This window comes from Dama dama, chromosome 18 (genome assembly GCF_033118175.1).
Source record: "Dama dama isolate Ldn47 chromosome 18, ASM3311817v1, whole genome shotgun sequence".
Classification (NCBI taxonomy): Eukaryota; Metazoa; Chordata; class Mammalia; order Artiodactyla; family Cervidae; genus Dama; species Dama dama.
In genome coordinates this window covers 81,508,574-81,524,155 of record NC_083698.1, presented here as the reverse complement: position 1 = coordinate 81,524,155, position 15,582 = coordinate 81,508,574, and the positions used below count along the sequence as shown (strand labels likewise).

General features: G+C 42.7%; 1 protein-coding gene across 1 annotated transcript in view; it reads right to left on the bottom strand.

Moving 5' to 3' along the window:
• Positions 1-15,582, bottom strand: part of CPED1 (cadherin like and PC-esterase domain containing 1) — a 304,150-nt gene that overhangs the window by 276,308 nt on the left and 12,260 nt on the right. Inside the window, exon 2 of the mRNA XM_061165684.1 lies at positions 1,522-1,699. Within this exon, the coding sequence (XP_061021667.1) occupies positions 1,522-1,699 (178 nt within the window). The remainder of the gene's footprint in view (positions 1-1,521; positions 1,700-15,582) is intronic.

Genomic DNA, 15,582 nt, shown 5'->3' with positions numbered 1-15,582 from the left:
TCACTAGTTATCTATTTTATACATAGTAGTGTATATATGTCAACCCCAATCTCCCAGCTAATTCCACCCCCCTGCACACCCCCCCCCGCCCCCGCTTATCCCTTGGTGTCCCTACATTTGTTCTCTGTGTTCAGTTCAGTCGCTTAGTCGTGTCCAACTCTTTGCAATCCCATGAACCACAGCACGCCAGGCCTCCCTGTCCATCACCAACTCCCGGAGTCCACCCAAACCCATGTCCATCGAGTTGATGATGCCATCCAACCATCTCATCCTCTGTCATCCCCTTCTCCTCCTGCCCTCAATCTTTCCCAGCATCAGGGTCTTTTCCAATGAGTCAGCTCTTCACATGAGGTGGCCAAAGTATTGGATCAGCTTCAGCATCAGTCCTTCCAATTAACACCCAGAACTGCTCTCCTTTAGGATGGACTGGTTGAATCTCCTTGCAGTCCAAGGGACTCTCAAGAGTCTTCTCCAACACCACAGTTCAAAAGCATCAATTCTTCAGTGCTCAGTTTTCTTTATAGTCCAACTCTCACATCCATATGTGTGTGCCTCTATTTCCCCTTGGCAAATAAGTTCATGTACACCATTTTTCTAGATTCCACATAAATGCGATATTATACTAATCTGTTTTTCTCTTTCTGACTTACTTACTGTTTGACAGTCTCTAGCTCTATCCAGGTCTCTGCAAATGGCACCACTGTGTTCTGTTTTATGGCTAAGTAATATTCCATTGTATATATGCACCATATCTTCTTTATCCATGCCTCTGCTGATGAGCATTCAAGTTGCTTCCATGTCCTGGCTATTGTAAATAATGCTGCAATAAACATTGGGGTGCATGTATCTTTTCTTGGGGTACTCAGAGGCTTTCAGTGAGGATTAAATGAGGCCATGAATACAGAATACAATATGTCACATGGTTAGTCACTGAAGATCTGTCAGCTGTTATTGTTACTGCCCTTTTTGACCCTCATCATCTATTCAACTTCCTTTTCAAATAACTTACATAAGAATTTGTCTCTTATTTTTCACTTCAAATGATAGAAATAAAAAGTACTTGACTAGTAACAGTGTGTGAGATAAATATCCACACTTCTTTTGCATTTAGAGCCAATCTGTGATTCACATTTAAGCTGGCTTCTCAAAACAATTTCCAGCACATTCTACTTGCAGTCAGATGAAGTGGCAATTTTCTTAAAATACGGAGCAGTTTGGTGCTGGGCAGAATATGTATTCAGGCTCATAAACATAAACATTTTGTATGCAGCATTTAAAGATGAACTATGTAACTCCAAAATGCTGCAAAATATAAACAAAATAATTTCAGGAATAAAGAAATGCAGCTAAAGGAGAATGGAAAGGAAGTTAGAAAAGAATCCAAGTTTTCTACGGTGCAACAAAGTTGATTATGGGTAAAAATTTGTTCTTGCGAATTTTTTTAGAGGAAGACAGTAGCACATTCCAGGAAGTATTTACACTAGATGACAAGCAACTTTGGTAATTACTTCTGACTCTGACCTTTTTCTAGGAGCCCAGGGTCGGCGCCGAGGCTTTCTTCAGAGATGACAACCATATACTGATGCTGAGTGAGAATGCTCTGGTGGAGCTGAAGCTCCCTTTGGCTGGAGGAAGAAGGCCTGTAGAGAACAGCCCTTCTGCCACGGCTGCTGAAGTGGGTCTCAACTGACTCTTCGATCTACAGACAAAAAAAAAAGAAGGTATAAAAATTCAAGAGGAAAAAAGGAGCACATTTTCCTTGAAGGAGATCATTAATGTAAATCAGGAGCCATTCAGAAAGTTGTCTTTGAAGGTTTTCTCTGGCAATGCTCTGAAAGGCGCACAAGGACAAAAGCAACCTCATTTGCGAGAAATGAAGGTGAACTGTATTTTTCTCACTATTCCAGAAAGATGAAGATTTCAGGCCATTAAAATACAGAGTTCCTGGAGGAATACTGTGGTATAGAAATACCGAGCTCAACTCTGCCTGAAAAATAGAAATTAATAACAATGCTTTTCATCTGCGTTGTGCTTTTCTGTAATAGTTCCAGCTGCCTTATCTTTTAACAGTTCTTTTAGGTAAACACAGTAGAGGAAAAAGACCCAGGGAGGATGGGTTTTGTGCCGGAAGGACAAGGGGGACAGCTGAAAAGCAATCCCAGAGCTCTCTGCAAGCACAATGCTGTCGCTTCTCTCCATCAGGATGCAGCAAAATTTCAGTGCCTCTCACTGAGGCAGGATGGATCTTCATGTGAGAAGAGGAGGGTATCACTCAAGAACCATAATTTTAGGCTCTTCCTTCAGCGGCTGACTGCTCCTCCAAATAAATATTCTTTCTCACAATGATGTTTGAAGTATCATTAACAAAAGGGAAGTTTTGAATTGGCAAGTAGAAAGAATGCTGACAATGAAATTCATTACATGGTTTAAGCCATTCCTAGTGACTAGGACAGTAAAGAATCTGTCTGCAATGCAGGAGACTCAGGTTGATCCCTGGGTCGGGAAGATTCTCTGGAGAAGGGAATGGTTACCCACTGCGGCGTTCTTGCCTGAAGAATTCCGTGGACAGAGGGCCTGGCAGTCTACAGTCCATGGGATTACAAAGAATCAGACCGGACTGAACAACTAAAATACACACACACATACACATGTGGTCTAATGCAGATACTGTTGTGTTTTCCTGAAAATCTGTGATTAAACCTTGATAAAGTAGACATTTTTTACTACTGAAGGGAATGATAAGACTGGGTGGAGATTAGGGCAAAAAAAACTGGGAGAGGCCAAAGAAGAGGAGACAAAGGGTTGGAGAAGGCAGATAGGGGAAAGAGGTAAAAAATGAAATTAGGAATCCACACTACTTTTAGTGGCAGCTCTGAATCAAATTGTCCATTTCGTGGCTCTCAAACATAATTTGCACCATGTCTTTTCACTCCTTAAATTTCTTCATTATTTCCCATTACTGACTGAATCAATTCCACATCTTTATCACAGAATGCAGGCCACTTGAACTTAAACCCCATCGTCCTTCTCTGGTCATGTCACACTTTTAATCATTTCCATTCCTAATCCTAATCTGCTGCTTCATATAGACACCCCTCTGTCTTCTAACAACAATTCCCTCCTCTCTCTCCATTCTTCCATTTAGCAAACTCCAAATCAAACAGTACTTCTTTGGAAAATTTTCATTGACAAACATCCTTCCATCAGCTCTTACAAAATTGTGTGTCTCTCTGATTTGAGTTCCTTAACATGCAGCCTGCATTGTCCCTGTGTCTTTGGTAAACATTATACATATTCAATAAATGACCATATCAAGTAAAATAATGGGCCATAATGCTCTATCAAGATCTGATCTTTGAAGATTAATATGAAAAGAAAGAAGAAACAGATTTAGCTTGTGAATCCTTTGAAGGCAGGCACCATATTCTGCTTTTCATTGCATACATAGGATGGCTATATGAAAATCAATCTACAAGGCATGGTATAGTGGAGAAGGATACAAAATCTGCAGCCAGGATGCCAGCTCTGAGCCTCTTGGTTCCACCAGCACTAATCCTATGACCTTGGACAGTACCTTCTTCCTAAGGCTGCTTCGAGGATTAAGGAGTTAGTATTTGTAAAGTGCTTAGAACTGTGCCTGGCATATGTGCTTCGTCCCTCAGTGATGTCCGACTCTTTGTGACCTTATGAACTCTAGCTCGCCATGCTCCTCTGTCTATAGGGATTCTTCAGGCAAAAATACTGGAGTGGGTTGCCACGCCCTCCTCCAGGGGATCTTCCCAACCCAGAAATCAAACCCAGATCTCCCACACTGCAGGTGGATTCTTTACCAGCTGAGCTACAGAGATGTGCCTGGCATATAAGAAGTGCTATATGTGTGTTTTTAAAATAATCATAAGTCATAAAGAGCAAAGAGTCGGGAACACTGTTTCCGTGTCTGAGCTTTGCCTGGCACATGCTAACACGGGCTCATAATATGTGTGTGATGAATACAAAGGGAAGAAAAAGAGCACGAGCTATCACACATTATGTGAATGGTACTTTGGGAAAACATGATCAGATATTTCCCCTTGTTAAAGGAGTGCATTTTATTGATAATGAATCTATTTAGACTCAAGAATTTAACTGCAAATTGGAACATAATTACTCAGCAAATGTTGTGATTGTTTGTAGTGGTAAACTTTTAAGAAGGAGGATTTGAAACCAAATACAGGCTGAGTCTTTGGGCTCAGGAGTCAGAGGGAACCAGTAGCAAGAACCCACAGGAGGCCAAAATAAACAAAGGTGGGTCTAGGTGAAAGGAGAAGACAGATGCTTCCAAATATATCAGTGTTACTCAAGCAAAACGCAGCGTCCAGAATTCCCTTCTCACATTATTTTCTTTTGCAGTCACAGGATGCTCCTCTCAGTTGCAGCTGGCTGGGGTACAGGAGTGACTCCCCCTGAGAAGACTGTATTTTCAAACTTTACCTTCTTATTATTTTGAATGATATAATCCCTCCTCCCCACCCCTCCCCTAAACCAGGATCAGTTTATGTAAGAGCACCATAATCTTACCAGCATTATCTTACGGACAGCATATTCTAAATAGAGTATTAATTACTGGCCATATTTTATCATAACCTGTACAACACATTGACATTTTAACTCACGTCTCAGACTACAGAGAATAAATAGGAAATGAGCGTGTCCATCAAATTAGGTTAGGTTATCCTGTAATACAAACTGCCCCTGTCCTTGTAATATTTATAACAGCCTGTATCAGCAGAATGGCCCAACACCAAGGGGCGAGAGCGGTTTCAGCCGGTTGGACAACAGGTGGACTGCACTGGGTCTGTGAAATACAATTATGTCAACCGCACCAGAAGTGCGGGATGATCAAACACCCGGAGCAGCACTTTTGGAAATGAGAGCTCCTGATGACTGCTACGATTTTGAGAATGTACTTTAGCGGAAGAATGCATTTAACCTGGCCAGCACTACAACGACTGAACTTGAGACTTGCGGGTCTGCTGGGGAGAATTTAGAAAAGAATGTGTGTTTCTGGGCATTGGACAGGCTGAACATTTGTTTCTGGGCATTTGACAGGCTGATTTGACAGTCACTTCCCTGTCTCCATTCTTCCTGAGAGATCTGCAGAAAAGTCCATCGGAAATTGCTTCGCTAGACTACACGAAAGTTGTTTCATACTGAACACTTACCATTTTTACTGGAAGGACTTCAAAACCTGACGTCTCTATGCTGCCTAAGGATAAAGTGTTGTAATAAACTAGGTGGAGGACCAGATGCAGGGACATGGAGTAGAACAGCAGTGCGTGTGTATATTAGTCGCTCAGTCGTGTCCAACTCTTTCGACCCCATGGACTGCAGCCCACCAGGCTCCTCTGTCCATGGGTTTCTCCAGGCAAGAATACTGGAGCGGGTTTCCATTCTCTTCTCTAGGGGATCTTCCCAACCCAGGGATCCAAGCTGAGTCTTCTGAATTGCTGGCAGATTCTTTACCACAGAGCCATCTGGGAAGCCATCAGAACAGAGCAGGGCTGGGAATCAAAAATCTGGACTTGGGATTCTGGCTCTGCCCCTGGCGTGCTTCCTCCACTGGGAGAGTGACAGTCATCTCCTCACATCAGAGTTTTCTCACATGTATAGTTGAAGTAACAAATCTTACTTCATGAGACTGTATGGGGAATTAAATCACATTTTTATATGAAAGTGTGCACTGCAGCATCCCACCAGTAAACCATGCGAAATATATGCATGTAAAACTGAATAAAAATCAGTATCATAATGTAACTGCTTTTACATTAGTAATTAAGTTTTTCATAGTCTGGTCCCTGTCATAACTTCTATATACCCTGGTAAATATTTCTTTCTGTAGGGCTTATCATATTTTAAGGCAAAAATATGATTTCCTTATTATTTTACTGTTTCCCCACACCATAAAATAAAGTAAAAGAAAGTATATATTTTTGTCTATTTTGCTCACTTTTGCTTCCCCAACCGAAAAACGGTACACTTGGCACATAGCAGGCACATAATAAATATTCTTTCAATAAATGAATATAACATCAGTTTTTTTTCAATATGTAAAAGTCATTTTTATAAATACTAGCATGAAAGAGTTGGATAGAAAGTGGTAAAAATTTATATTTATAAATTTGTTTCAGTAGAATTTTGAATAGTGGCAAGAATGACAGAGTCAAATTCTTGAGCAAAGTAATGAATTTACAGTAAAAAAATTCAATAAAGAACTATATTATAAAGGCACTATATTTCTCAGTAAGTTCAGTAGCTCAGTTGTATCCAACTCTTTGCGACTCCTTGAAATGCAGCACACCAGGCCTCCCTGTCCATCACTGTATTTCTCAGTTACTATTAAAAAGTCTTCATCAAGACTTACCACAAAAGCAAGAAATACAGCTTTTGAAAAATATAGTAGAGATGAGAAATAAAACTTGTTTTTTTCCATATGATGGAAAGATTTTTTCTGGATTTATTAAAGTAGCCATGTATTTATGACATCTTTTGACGTTTGAATACAAATCATAGAGTAGACCTCAGATGGGTGTCATATATAACTAAAAGTTAAATTGCCATGCTGTCTAGATTTCTGGCATTTTAGAAAGATTGTAGAGTCTATCATAGTGAATTATGTTTTAATTTTTCCACTACAAGAATACAGAATTTTTTTTCCATTGGTGAAATGTACACTTATTTTAGAGAATTCAAGAAATAAAATGGATGGCATGTTCTAGGATGCATATCCTATACATTTTCTACTTAAACATTATTTATAATTGTAGGACAGTTTAGGAATTGCAGGTTTCCCGGATATACAAGCAGAGCCTCGGAAAATATTCCCTACTTACATGACCTCTAGTGACCCTTGGCCTCCATCTCACAGCTGACTCAGCTACACCTTGAGCCGATCACTGAATGATCATACCTTTCTCAGAACTTCTTCATGACCCTGAGCACCCTCTGAATGCACCCCCGAACTGTATGTTGGGGCTATCCCAACACCCAACATCCAATGTAAGGCAAATTTACCCATCTGTAGCTCTATGTAAATTCTAAACAAATAAGAGAGAAACAAAAGCAATAAATTTCAATATTAAAAAATGATACACAATATTGCTTTGATGAAATGGCACCCACTTAAATAGCAACTGCCGAAACTCATCTTTACCTGTTCCTCATTCTCATTTTCCCTTTGACACTATCACAGTTTATAGTTACAGACATGTGTTTACTACCTGCCCCTCCTACAAGTCTGTATGTTTCAGAAGGGTCTAGACTTGTCTGCTTTGGTCATTATTGTACAAATAGCTTACTGCTAAATAAGAGGGAATGGAAGGATGAATGAGCAAATGAATAAATGCTAAAGGCAAAGTATGAGCTCATTACTTGTAAATATACACATGACCTTTCGTTATTTTACTCACTGTCAGGTGAAATAATCCACTAGGAAGTCTCAAAGGAGGCTTCATCTGCATCTCAAGTCATAAGGTATCCATGACCTCTTCATTCCTAATGACTCTCTCCTCCGTTTCACTGCAACCACCCATTCCAATAGCCAGATCTTTATCCTTGTGGTCCCCCAAAGAGCCCCATCTCTGAAATTATAAAGTAATATACTCCATTCTCTGATTGCATTTATCTACTTCCAGCTCTTTTTATTTATCACTAATACATCAATTCCCCAACCACTAGTCTTTCCCCCAATGCCAACTTTCTATTGGCCTCCTTTTCACCTTCCTTCTCCACATCTTGCATTCCAGGACCCAATACTCTCCACCTGGTACGTTAAATTCCCTTCTTCACAGTCGTATGGCAAAACCTCAAGCATGGACGAGCTGGGGACACAGCAGCAAACAAGATAGGCAAGTCTCTGCCCCCACGGAGCTGACAGTCCATCAAGGCAAGCAGACATAAGCATCTGGTTATAATCAATTATGACATGCCAGGTAAATCAGGAGGGAGAGGATGCCATGGAAACTTTGAGCTGAGAGAGTCAAGAAAGATCTCCGCAGCCCGCCTGACCTAGCCCCTGGGCTGGGGTTGAGAGCTGCTGAAGAAAAGGGGTCAGATGGACAGATCCTGGTTGGCAAAGCCAATGCAGTCTTCCCACTCCCTAGACCATCCAGCTATGCTTCCTGGGTCAATTCTCTCTCACATGCTCCAAAGTGACAGACTTGCCAACTCTCCAGCTACCTCCTTATTTCTGCAGATAACTGCCTCCTGCTGACAAAGGAACTCAGCCCTCTTAGGAGGAAACACACTGAGTTAACACAGCAACTGTTTTGGCAAACCTCTAGCCTATCTGCACAACTAATATTTCCTCTTTTCTTCTGATTTCCATAAGAAAGAAAAATTGCCCTCTTCTTATCAATGGTCAGTCACTCTGCTTATTCTCCAGACTCCCGCTCCGCCCAAGCAACAGACCTCCTCCCAAGCTCCACCCTTAAACCCCTGAGAACTTGATCCTTCTTTTAGTTCCTTCTCCTGGATCATTCCTATCCCCTTCCCCCCTTCTCTCCCACTGGCTCTTTCTCAGTGTTTATGTATTTACTTATTTAATATTTCTGAAAGTTTTCTATGTGTCAGACATGGTTCTAGGCTCTGCGAAATACAACAGTGAAGAACTTGGATGAAGTTCTAGCCCTCACTGAGCTTACTTTTTAGTGGGAGGAGCAACAGTTAACGAAATCACGCAAGGTAAGTTCCTGCTGAGATAAAATAAAGTGTCAACAATGACGCAGATAGTCATGCTGCTATTGCTTGTATGTGTTAGGAATGTTGTGTATGAAAGACAATGAGAGAAGAAAGATAACTCTTAGAGAAACTAGAAGGGAACAGACATTAAAACAGAAGTCCTTGAAAGTCAGCAGCAGAGGTACTTTTTGTTGTGAGTGGTAAATATGCTCAGGCAGGCAGGCAAAAAAAAAATAATGGGCAATGGGGATAGAAGTGGAGGCAATGCAACATGACTTATTATCTCATTAAGTAACTAGTTGTTGTTCAGTTGCTCAGTCGTGTGCAACTCTTTGCGACGCCATGGGCTGCAGCACACCAGGCTTTCCTGTCCTTCACCATCTCTATAGGAAGTAGCGAGTAGGAAATCAAGACACAGTGAGCAGTAGAGAATTTAACAGTTGGTCTCTTTATGCCAGTCTTTCTCCCTAGGTACAAACTTTATGAACTTTGATGCCTTTTATGAAAAACCATGGCAGGGGAGAGGAAGATGAGGAAAACAAGACTTACTAAGGTAGAGGGAGGGTGTTTCCTTGTGTTTTCTGGATGGATGGGTCCCCTGATAGAATTTCAGAAAAAGAGACATCTACTACCTAGATCACAGGATTTCCTAAGAACTCTATGTCATAGGTCCTATGACGCAGAAAATAAGTCTTTTGGTTTGTCGGTTTTTGTTTTTTAATGGAAGCACTAAGTGACCTGGGAGACCATGCCATAAGAGGGAGAGCTGAGACCTGTCCTAAGGAGGCGTGTGATGGTGCTGGGGGGACACAGTGATCTGCCTGTGAGGGAAGGGCGGTGAGAACACTGCACTGAGGAGTTGGGCTGGGTGGAGAAGTGAGGCAGGAAGGAGGCAGAGTAAACCCTTAAAAGAATGACATAACCATTGAGGACAGGACATAAACCGGTTGGAACAAACTAGGTCCAAGATGGCAGACAAGTTGATTTCCGCTAGACCTTGAACCTCAGTATATGTTCAGTGCAACACAACCGGAAGCTAAGTGACACACCCACAAGAGCCATGACGGTTCTGAAGCCGACCAGAAAGGCCAAAACGTGGAAGGTGACCCAATTCCTGGAAATCCCTGCCCTTCCCCTAAATGCCTGAAATAATCTTCCCACTCCTTAGCCTGTGAAATTATCCACCCCTATAAAAACTGACAACTCTATACCCTGGGGCCTCTCTTGCCTTCTGAGATGGCCCAAAGTCTGTCCTCGCAGTGTGTATCTCCCCGAATAAACCTTCTTTCACTCTACTATGGCTTGCTCTTGAATTGTTTTCTGTGAGAAGCCAAGAACCCACAATCAGCAGCTACCCCAGGGACTCACCTGAGCCCTGGAATGTGATCATCCTCTTGTGCCCCACTTACTTTCCTGCACCAGAAGGAGAGGCAGCAACAGGACAATCACACCTCAGAGTATAAATGAAGGAGACGTAAGGTGCAGAGGATGAAAACATTCCAGAAGTGGGAAGAAAGTTCCCAAAGAAAGGATGTGCAGTGAAGATCTTAAATAAACATAGGGGGAGTGTGCAAGCCTGACACATGAGAAGAAAGAGAGGTGGGCATAAAAGAGGAGAACAGAAGAGAACAACAGCACAGAGCCTGACCTGGCAATCCTAAGCTAGAAATTATTTAATGAGAAACCAGATCAAATTGTCTTAGTCCACCGGGAACAACTTAAGATATATAGTATAGGTTTTGTCCACCAGAACAGACTTCCAACCCATCGATAAAATACGAAGCATGTAAGCTGATGATTGTTGTTTGTTGTTTAGTCGCTAAGTCATGTCCAACTCTTTTACAACCCCATGGACTGTAGCCTGCCACGTTCCTCTGTCCATGGGATTTTCCAGGCAAGAATACTGGAGTGGGTTGCCATTTCCTTCTCCAAGGGATCTTCCTGACCCAGGGATCGAACCCATGTCTCCCGAATTGCCAATGGCTTCTTTTAACACTGAGCCACCTGGGAATCCTGATGGTAAACCCTGAGAATGTCTCATCTTCTCTGTCTAATGCCCTTCTCCTTCCTAACTCAGAACCATGCTGAGCCTTGCTAAGAAGGGTGAGCAGTATACAGCTTGCGCGGCCAGAGGAAGGAAAAGACTGCCCAGAGGAGAGCAACTTACAGGATAGGATAAAAGAAAAAAAAGGCTGCTTCTCAGCTCTTCAAACTCCAGCCAACGCACAGTCATGCTGGGCATACACAGCTACAACTGTGTACTGCTCCTTCCTTCCCCAGGTTAACCACACACAGAGCAGGAATCTTGGAGATTAGGGAGAGATTAAAAACAAACCAAGAACACAGAACAGGGATTCCTCCTCTAGTCCCGATCTGGAGTCTGCTGCTGTAATTTCTTACTTCCCACACCCCATAGTTGCTGGCTGCCGAGCTTCAGCCTCACTTAAGTGCTCATCCATTTCAACCATCAAGAAGGAACTTAGATTCCCTCTCTGCTCCTCCCAAATTTTTGTTCCTTTTTTCTAGCTGTTTTGAAAGTCACATTTAGCATCTTTTTCAGCCTCCTCCAGATGTAACCGGGAAGAACAGGGTCTGACTGTTCTTCCCTGTTACATGGAGGCTGTTCCTCCAAGGAATTCAAGACTCTTTCCCTTGAGAAGCCACCCACGATGCACAGCTGTGGGCCATCGGTTTACTATTTGCTGTAACTTTCCAGACATAACAAAACCCAGCTGAGATTACAAAAACACAGGACTAGCTGGGAGATGGTGATCATGACAGCTTCCTTCAAGATATCTTGAAGAATGAGACAGCTTTCAATGAGATCAGAAGCAAATGTAGATTGCTTTTTCTTTGGTCACAACTGATTTCACTGTCTATTTCGGATCAAATAAAAACCACTCTGTATCCCTCTTTTGCCTCTTCTCCTTCCTCTGCCTTCCTCTTTCTCTGCAATTCTTTCCCGTTTTTGGTCTTCTATTAATTGGATACATTATGACACACAGCTTCAGAGAAGGAAGACGTCATTTGCTTTCCATCCTCAAGTCCTTATGGCGTATGCTGATCTTAGAGTAACAGCTCCCCAGCCCCCTGAATCTTATCACAGTGTCAGCAGTAGTTAAAGGACATCCGTAATGAAGAAAACACAAAATTGACAATTCCCAATTATAAAATACCAAGCAGAGGACAAGGAGAGACCTTGTTCTTTTGAAAAATGTTAAAATAATAGCAAGTCTCTGTCCCCTCATGCCAAAACAAGGAGTTAATTCAGCAGTTCAGTCTTAAAATAGGAAGTTCATACAAAGGCAACGTAACAGAAAGGCAAGAACACTGGGGTCATTACAACAATATCAATACCTAAGCATCATACATTCTACCAAAGAGTTTCATGGATAGATGCCAGAAACTCTGAATCTAAGTTAGAGGCTTTGCCAGCAACTCCCCCAGGGACTTCTGAATCCTGAGTCTCTGCTCTCTCTACTCCCCTGGCCCCCACCCTCAGCAACCCCATTCATTATCTCCTGACACCACTTAAGCTCCACTAGATGTACTTCCCCTTCCTCATCTGCAAGTAAACATCAACCTTCCCCCCTACTTTTCTCACTGTTGTAAGGATCAAAGGAGACTCCGTGAAACAAAAACTTTAGGATATATATATCCTCTCATACATATAAACTGTATTTAAATGACTCTTCAAAAGTGATCACACTGGGATGTCCCTGGAGGTCCAGCAGATAAGACTTACACTGCTTACACTTACCCCTGCTTATACCGCAGGGGATAAGTTCAATCCCTGGCCTGAGAACTAAAATCCTGCATGCCAAGGAGTGCAGCCAAAAAAAAAGTGATCACATAAAAGTGACCTTGACAAATTAAAATATTTTACATTGTTAAAAAATAAAACTGAGGCATAATTAAAATTTTAAGAGTTTATTTGGGCCCAAACCCAACTGGACAGCACCAAAGCTGAAGTGATTAGGAGCACTCCACTATCTGCAGCTGAGGGACGACTTATACAGAGAAAGTGTGGAAGAAGAGAAAGGAATGACTCATGGGCTGTAGCCTAACTGTAATTTAGTTGGTAAGTTGTATATGACTCTTTTGCAGCCCCATGAACTGTAGCCTGCCAGGCTCCTCTGTCCACAGGATTTCCCGGGCAAGAATACTGGAGTGGGTTGCCATTTCCTCCTCCAGGGGGATCTTCCCAACCCACAGATCGAATCTGTGTCTGCTCCCTCTCCTGCATGGCAGGCAGATTCTTTTCTCACTGAGCCAGCCTAAAGCCTAGTCGGCTCTTTGTGGCTGGTTGTCTTTTGGCATCTCGATTTAGAAATCCGAGCCATTCAGAAGCTTAGATTTTGGTTTGCCTACAGAGGCCACATAGCCTCAGAGCTGCCTCAATCTAATGGCCTGTTTAATTAATTTAACAAAATTAAAACCTTAAAAACTTAAGTCATATAATTTCATGAGGGTTCTATCACAAGGACAGAATATGAAAGGGTTGTGTTTATATATTAGGGGCATTAAGGTATTTAAAAATAATCAATGGATCAGCATTTCTACTATTCTTCTCTGACAAAACCCAGTGTCAGAGCAAACATATCATGAAAATAACACATGGACACTGATACTATATATACAACAGACACACTTTTTAGATTTGGGTGTTAGATAGAAGACAGTATTTTCATTGCACAACTAAATATGATTTAATTTTATACCTTATTACAGTGTTCCATAAATAAATTCACAACCAGGATATAAAAAGCCCCTTATCACATTACATTTCCTCTTTGGGGCTTAGAAAATGTAACCATAGCCTGGTCTCAGAACCTTCCCTAGGACTCACCTAGTAACTTCCGGAACCCCTCATTTGCGTTCTCCATTTCAACTCTGCTCTCTGCAGCCTCCCCACCATCAGCCTTGCTGCACGTTCTCCCACTGCCCACCCTGCCCAGTTAATGACACTGGCCTCCTCCCAGCCCTGCACTCAATCCTCTCTGCACTGCACCACTGCACACACACACAGTCCAGGCCTCTGCACGAGGCCACCATGAAAAAACCTGTGGTGGCCAGCTAAGAATCTCTTCCAACACCATAGCAAATACACCCTCCCCTGGACTGAGACTCCAGCCTAAATAAAGCACCTGTTGGATGCAAGCATAGCACTCGGGCACTGAGATGGGGATTAAGACGTCCATCCAGTGGCCACATTCATGCCCCCAGGAGACGGTCCTCAGGCCACCTCAAGAGTCTACTGTTGTTAATCCATGCAGACAGCACCCCTGACTCCTTTCTTCTCCCCTCAGCACTCACATCTGAGTACCAACCGTTTATTTGGATTCTCCCCAGAAATCCGGGGTCCCCATGAATGGCACAGACAGTTAAGGATGGAAAGCCAGTGCTCTCTATGCAGGTGACCCTGCAGCTCCAGGGCAGCAAAGGCGGGCTCCAGTTCTTGGGGGAGTGAACGGCTGCAGCACACAGGCACACATCTCACAAATCCAGAGGAACTTGCCTCACCCTGCCCACGCAGGGGCCAAAGTATTCAAAGGAATGGGGGAACAGGTGTTAAATATCCAGACGCCAAAGTCTGCATGAAGGAAATATCCCACCTTATACCAAATGTGTAGACCAAGTCTCCTTAAAGTGAAAGTGCTGGTCGCTCAGTCATGTCCAAGTCTTTGTGACCCTGTGGACTCTAGCCCACCAGGCTCCTCTGTCCATAGAATTTTCCAGGCAAAACTGGAATGGATAGCCATTTCCTTCTCCAAGAGATCTTCCCGACCCAGGGATCGAACCCGGGTCTCCAGCACTGCAGGCAGATTCTTGACTATCTGAGCCACCGGGGAAGCCAAGTCTCCTTAAGTACACGTTTATGCCTTGGCACACATTCTGTATTTGTGCTCACTCTGAGCACCCTTGTGACTGTTTGCTCTCTATGGCCTCCTCATCTTGTCCCTTCAGCTCACTGACCAGTACCAGTATACAGTCTCGGGAACTACCCTGAGTAGCACCTTTCCCAGGCGGACTGAGCCTTGAGAACCCTCCTCCCCACACTTCCCTTCTAGAAGCTTCCATCCAGTCTGCCTCATTCCTTCCCACATTGCCAGATGCTGTACTATCACACCACCGCCTTGAAACACAGTTTCACATGTTCCTCTCAAAAATCTTAGGACTCTCCAGATTACACACTCATTCTAGAATGTTTAAGTAGTTCATGGCCAACTTTTTTGCCTTAAAAATAAAAAACTGGCAGGAAATGACAATATCCAGTAATACCACAACATAAGCACTATCTCTAGAGGAAGGAATAAGACATCATCTAATATTGTTATCAATTTTCAACACCCTAAACTCTATAATCCTTTCCGTGAGGGATGAATTGTGCTGTAGAAGAGCGTTTGGCCTTTTGCCCCCTGTGACTGGCTGAAAAAGTAACCTCCCTTGCTAGAAGTCCAGTTTATTCTTAAAGGGTCCAGCAGATGGTCTCATAGGTCAGGCCTGAAGAAGAAAGCATCTCTTTAAACAGGACAGATTGCTTTGGTTTTCTCAGGAAAGCAAGAGGGAAGGACATCTTATAAGTGGAGAAGAACCTGGATGAACCCAGGGGAGATCAGTGTTTAAGAATCCAATCGAAAGTACAAAAGAAGAATTTAAGGATTGCTGGCCACCACAGGAAGTTCTATACTGCACACAACAGCATCAATTATACAAGTTCCCATTCATCTATTCATTCCACATGTTATGTGCCAGGCATTGTGTAAACTCAACCCCTGCCCTGATCCAACTGCCAGTAATTTATTAGAAGGTTTTGTGTAAATGCTGGACTTCACGGGGAATGGCTGCATTATTATAAGCAATAAG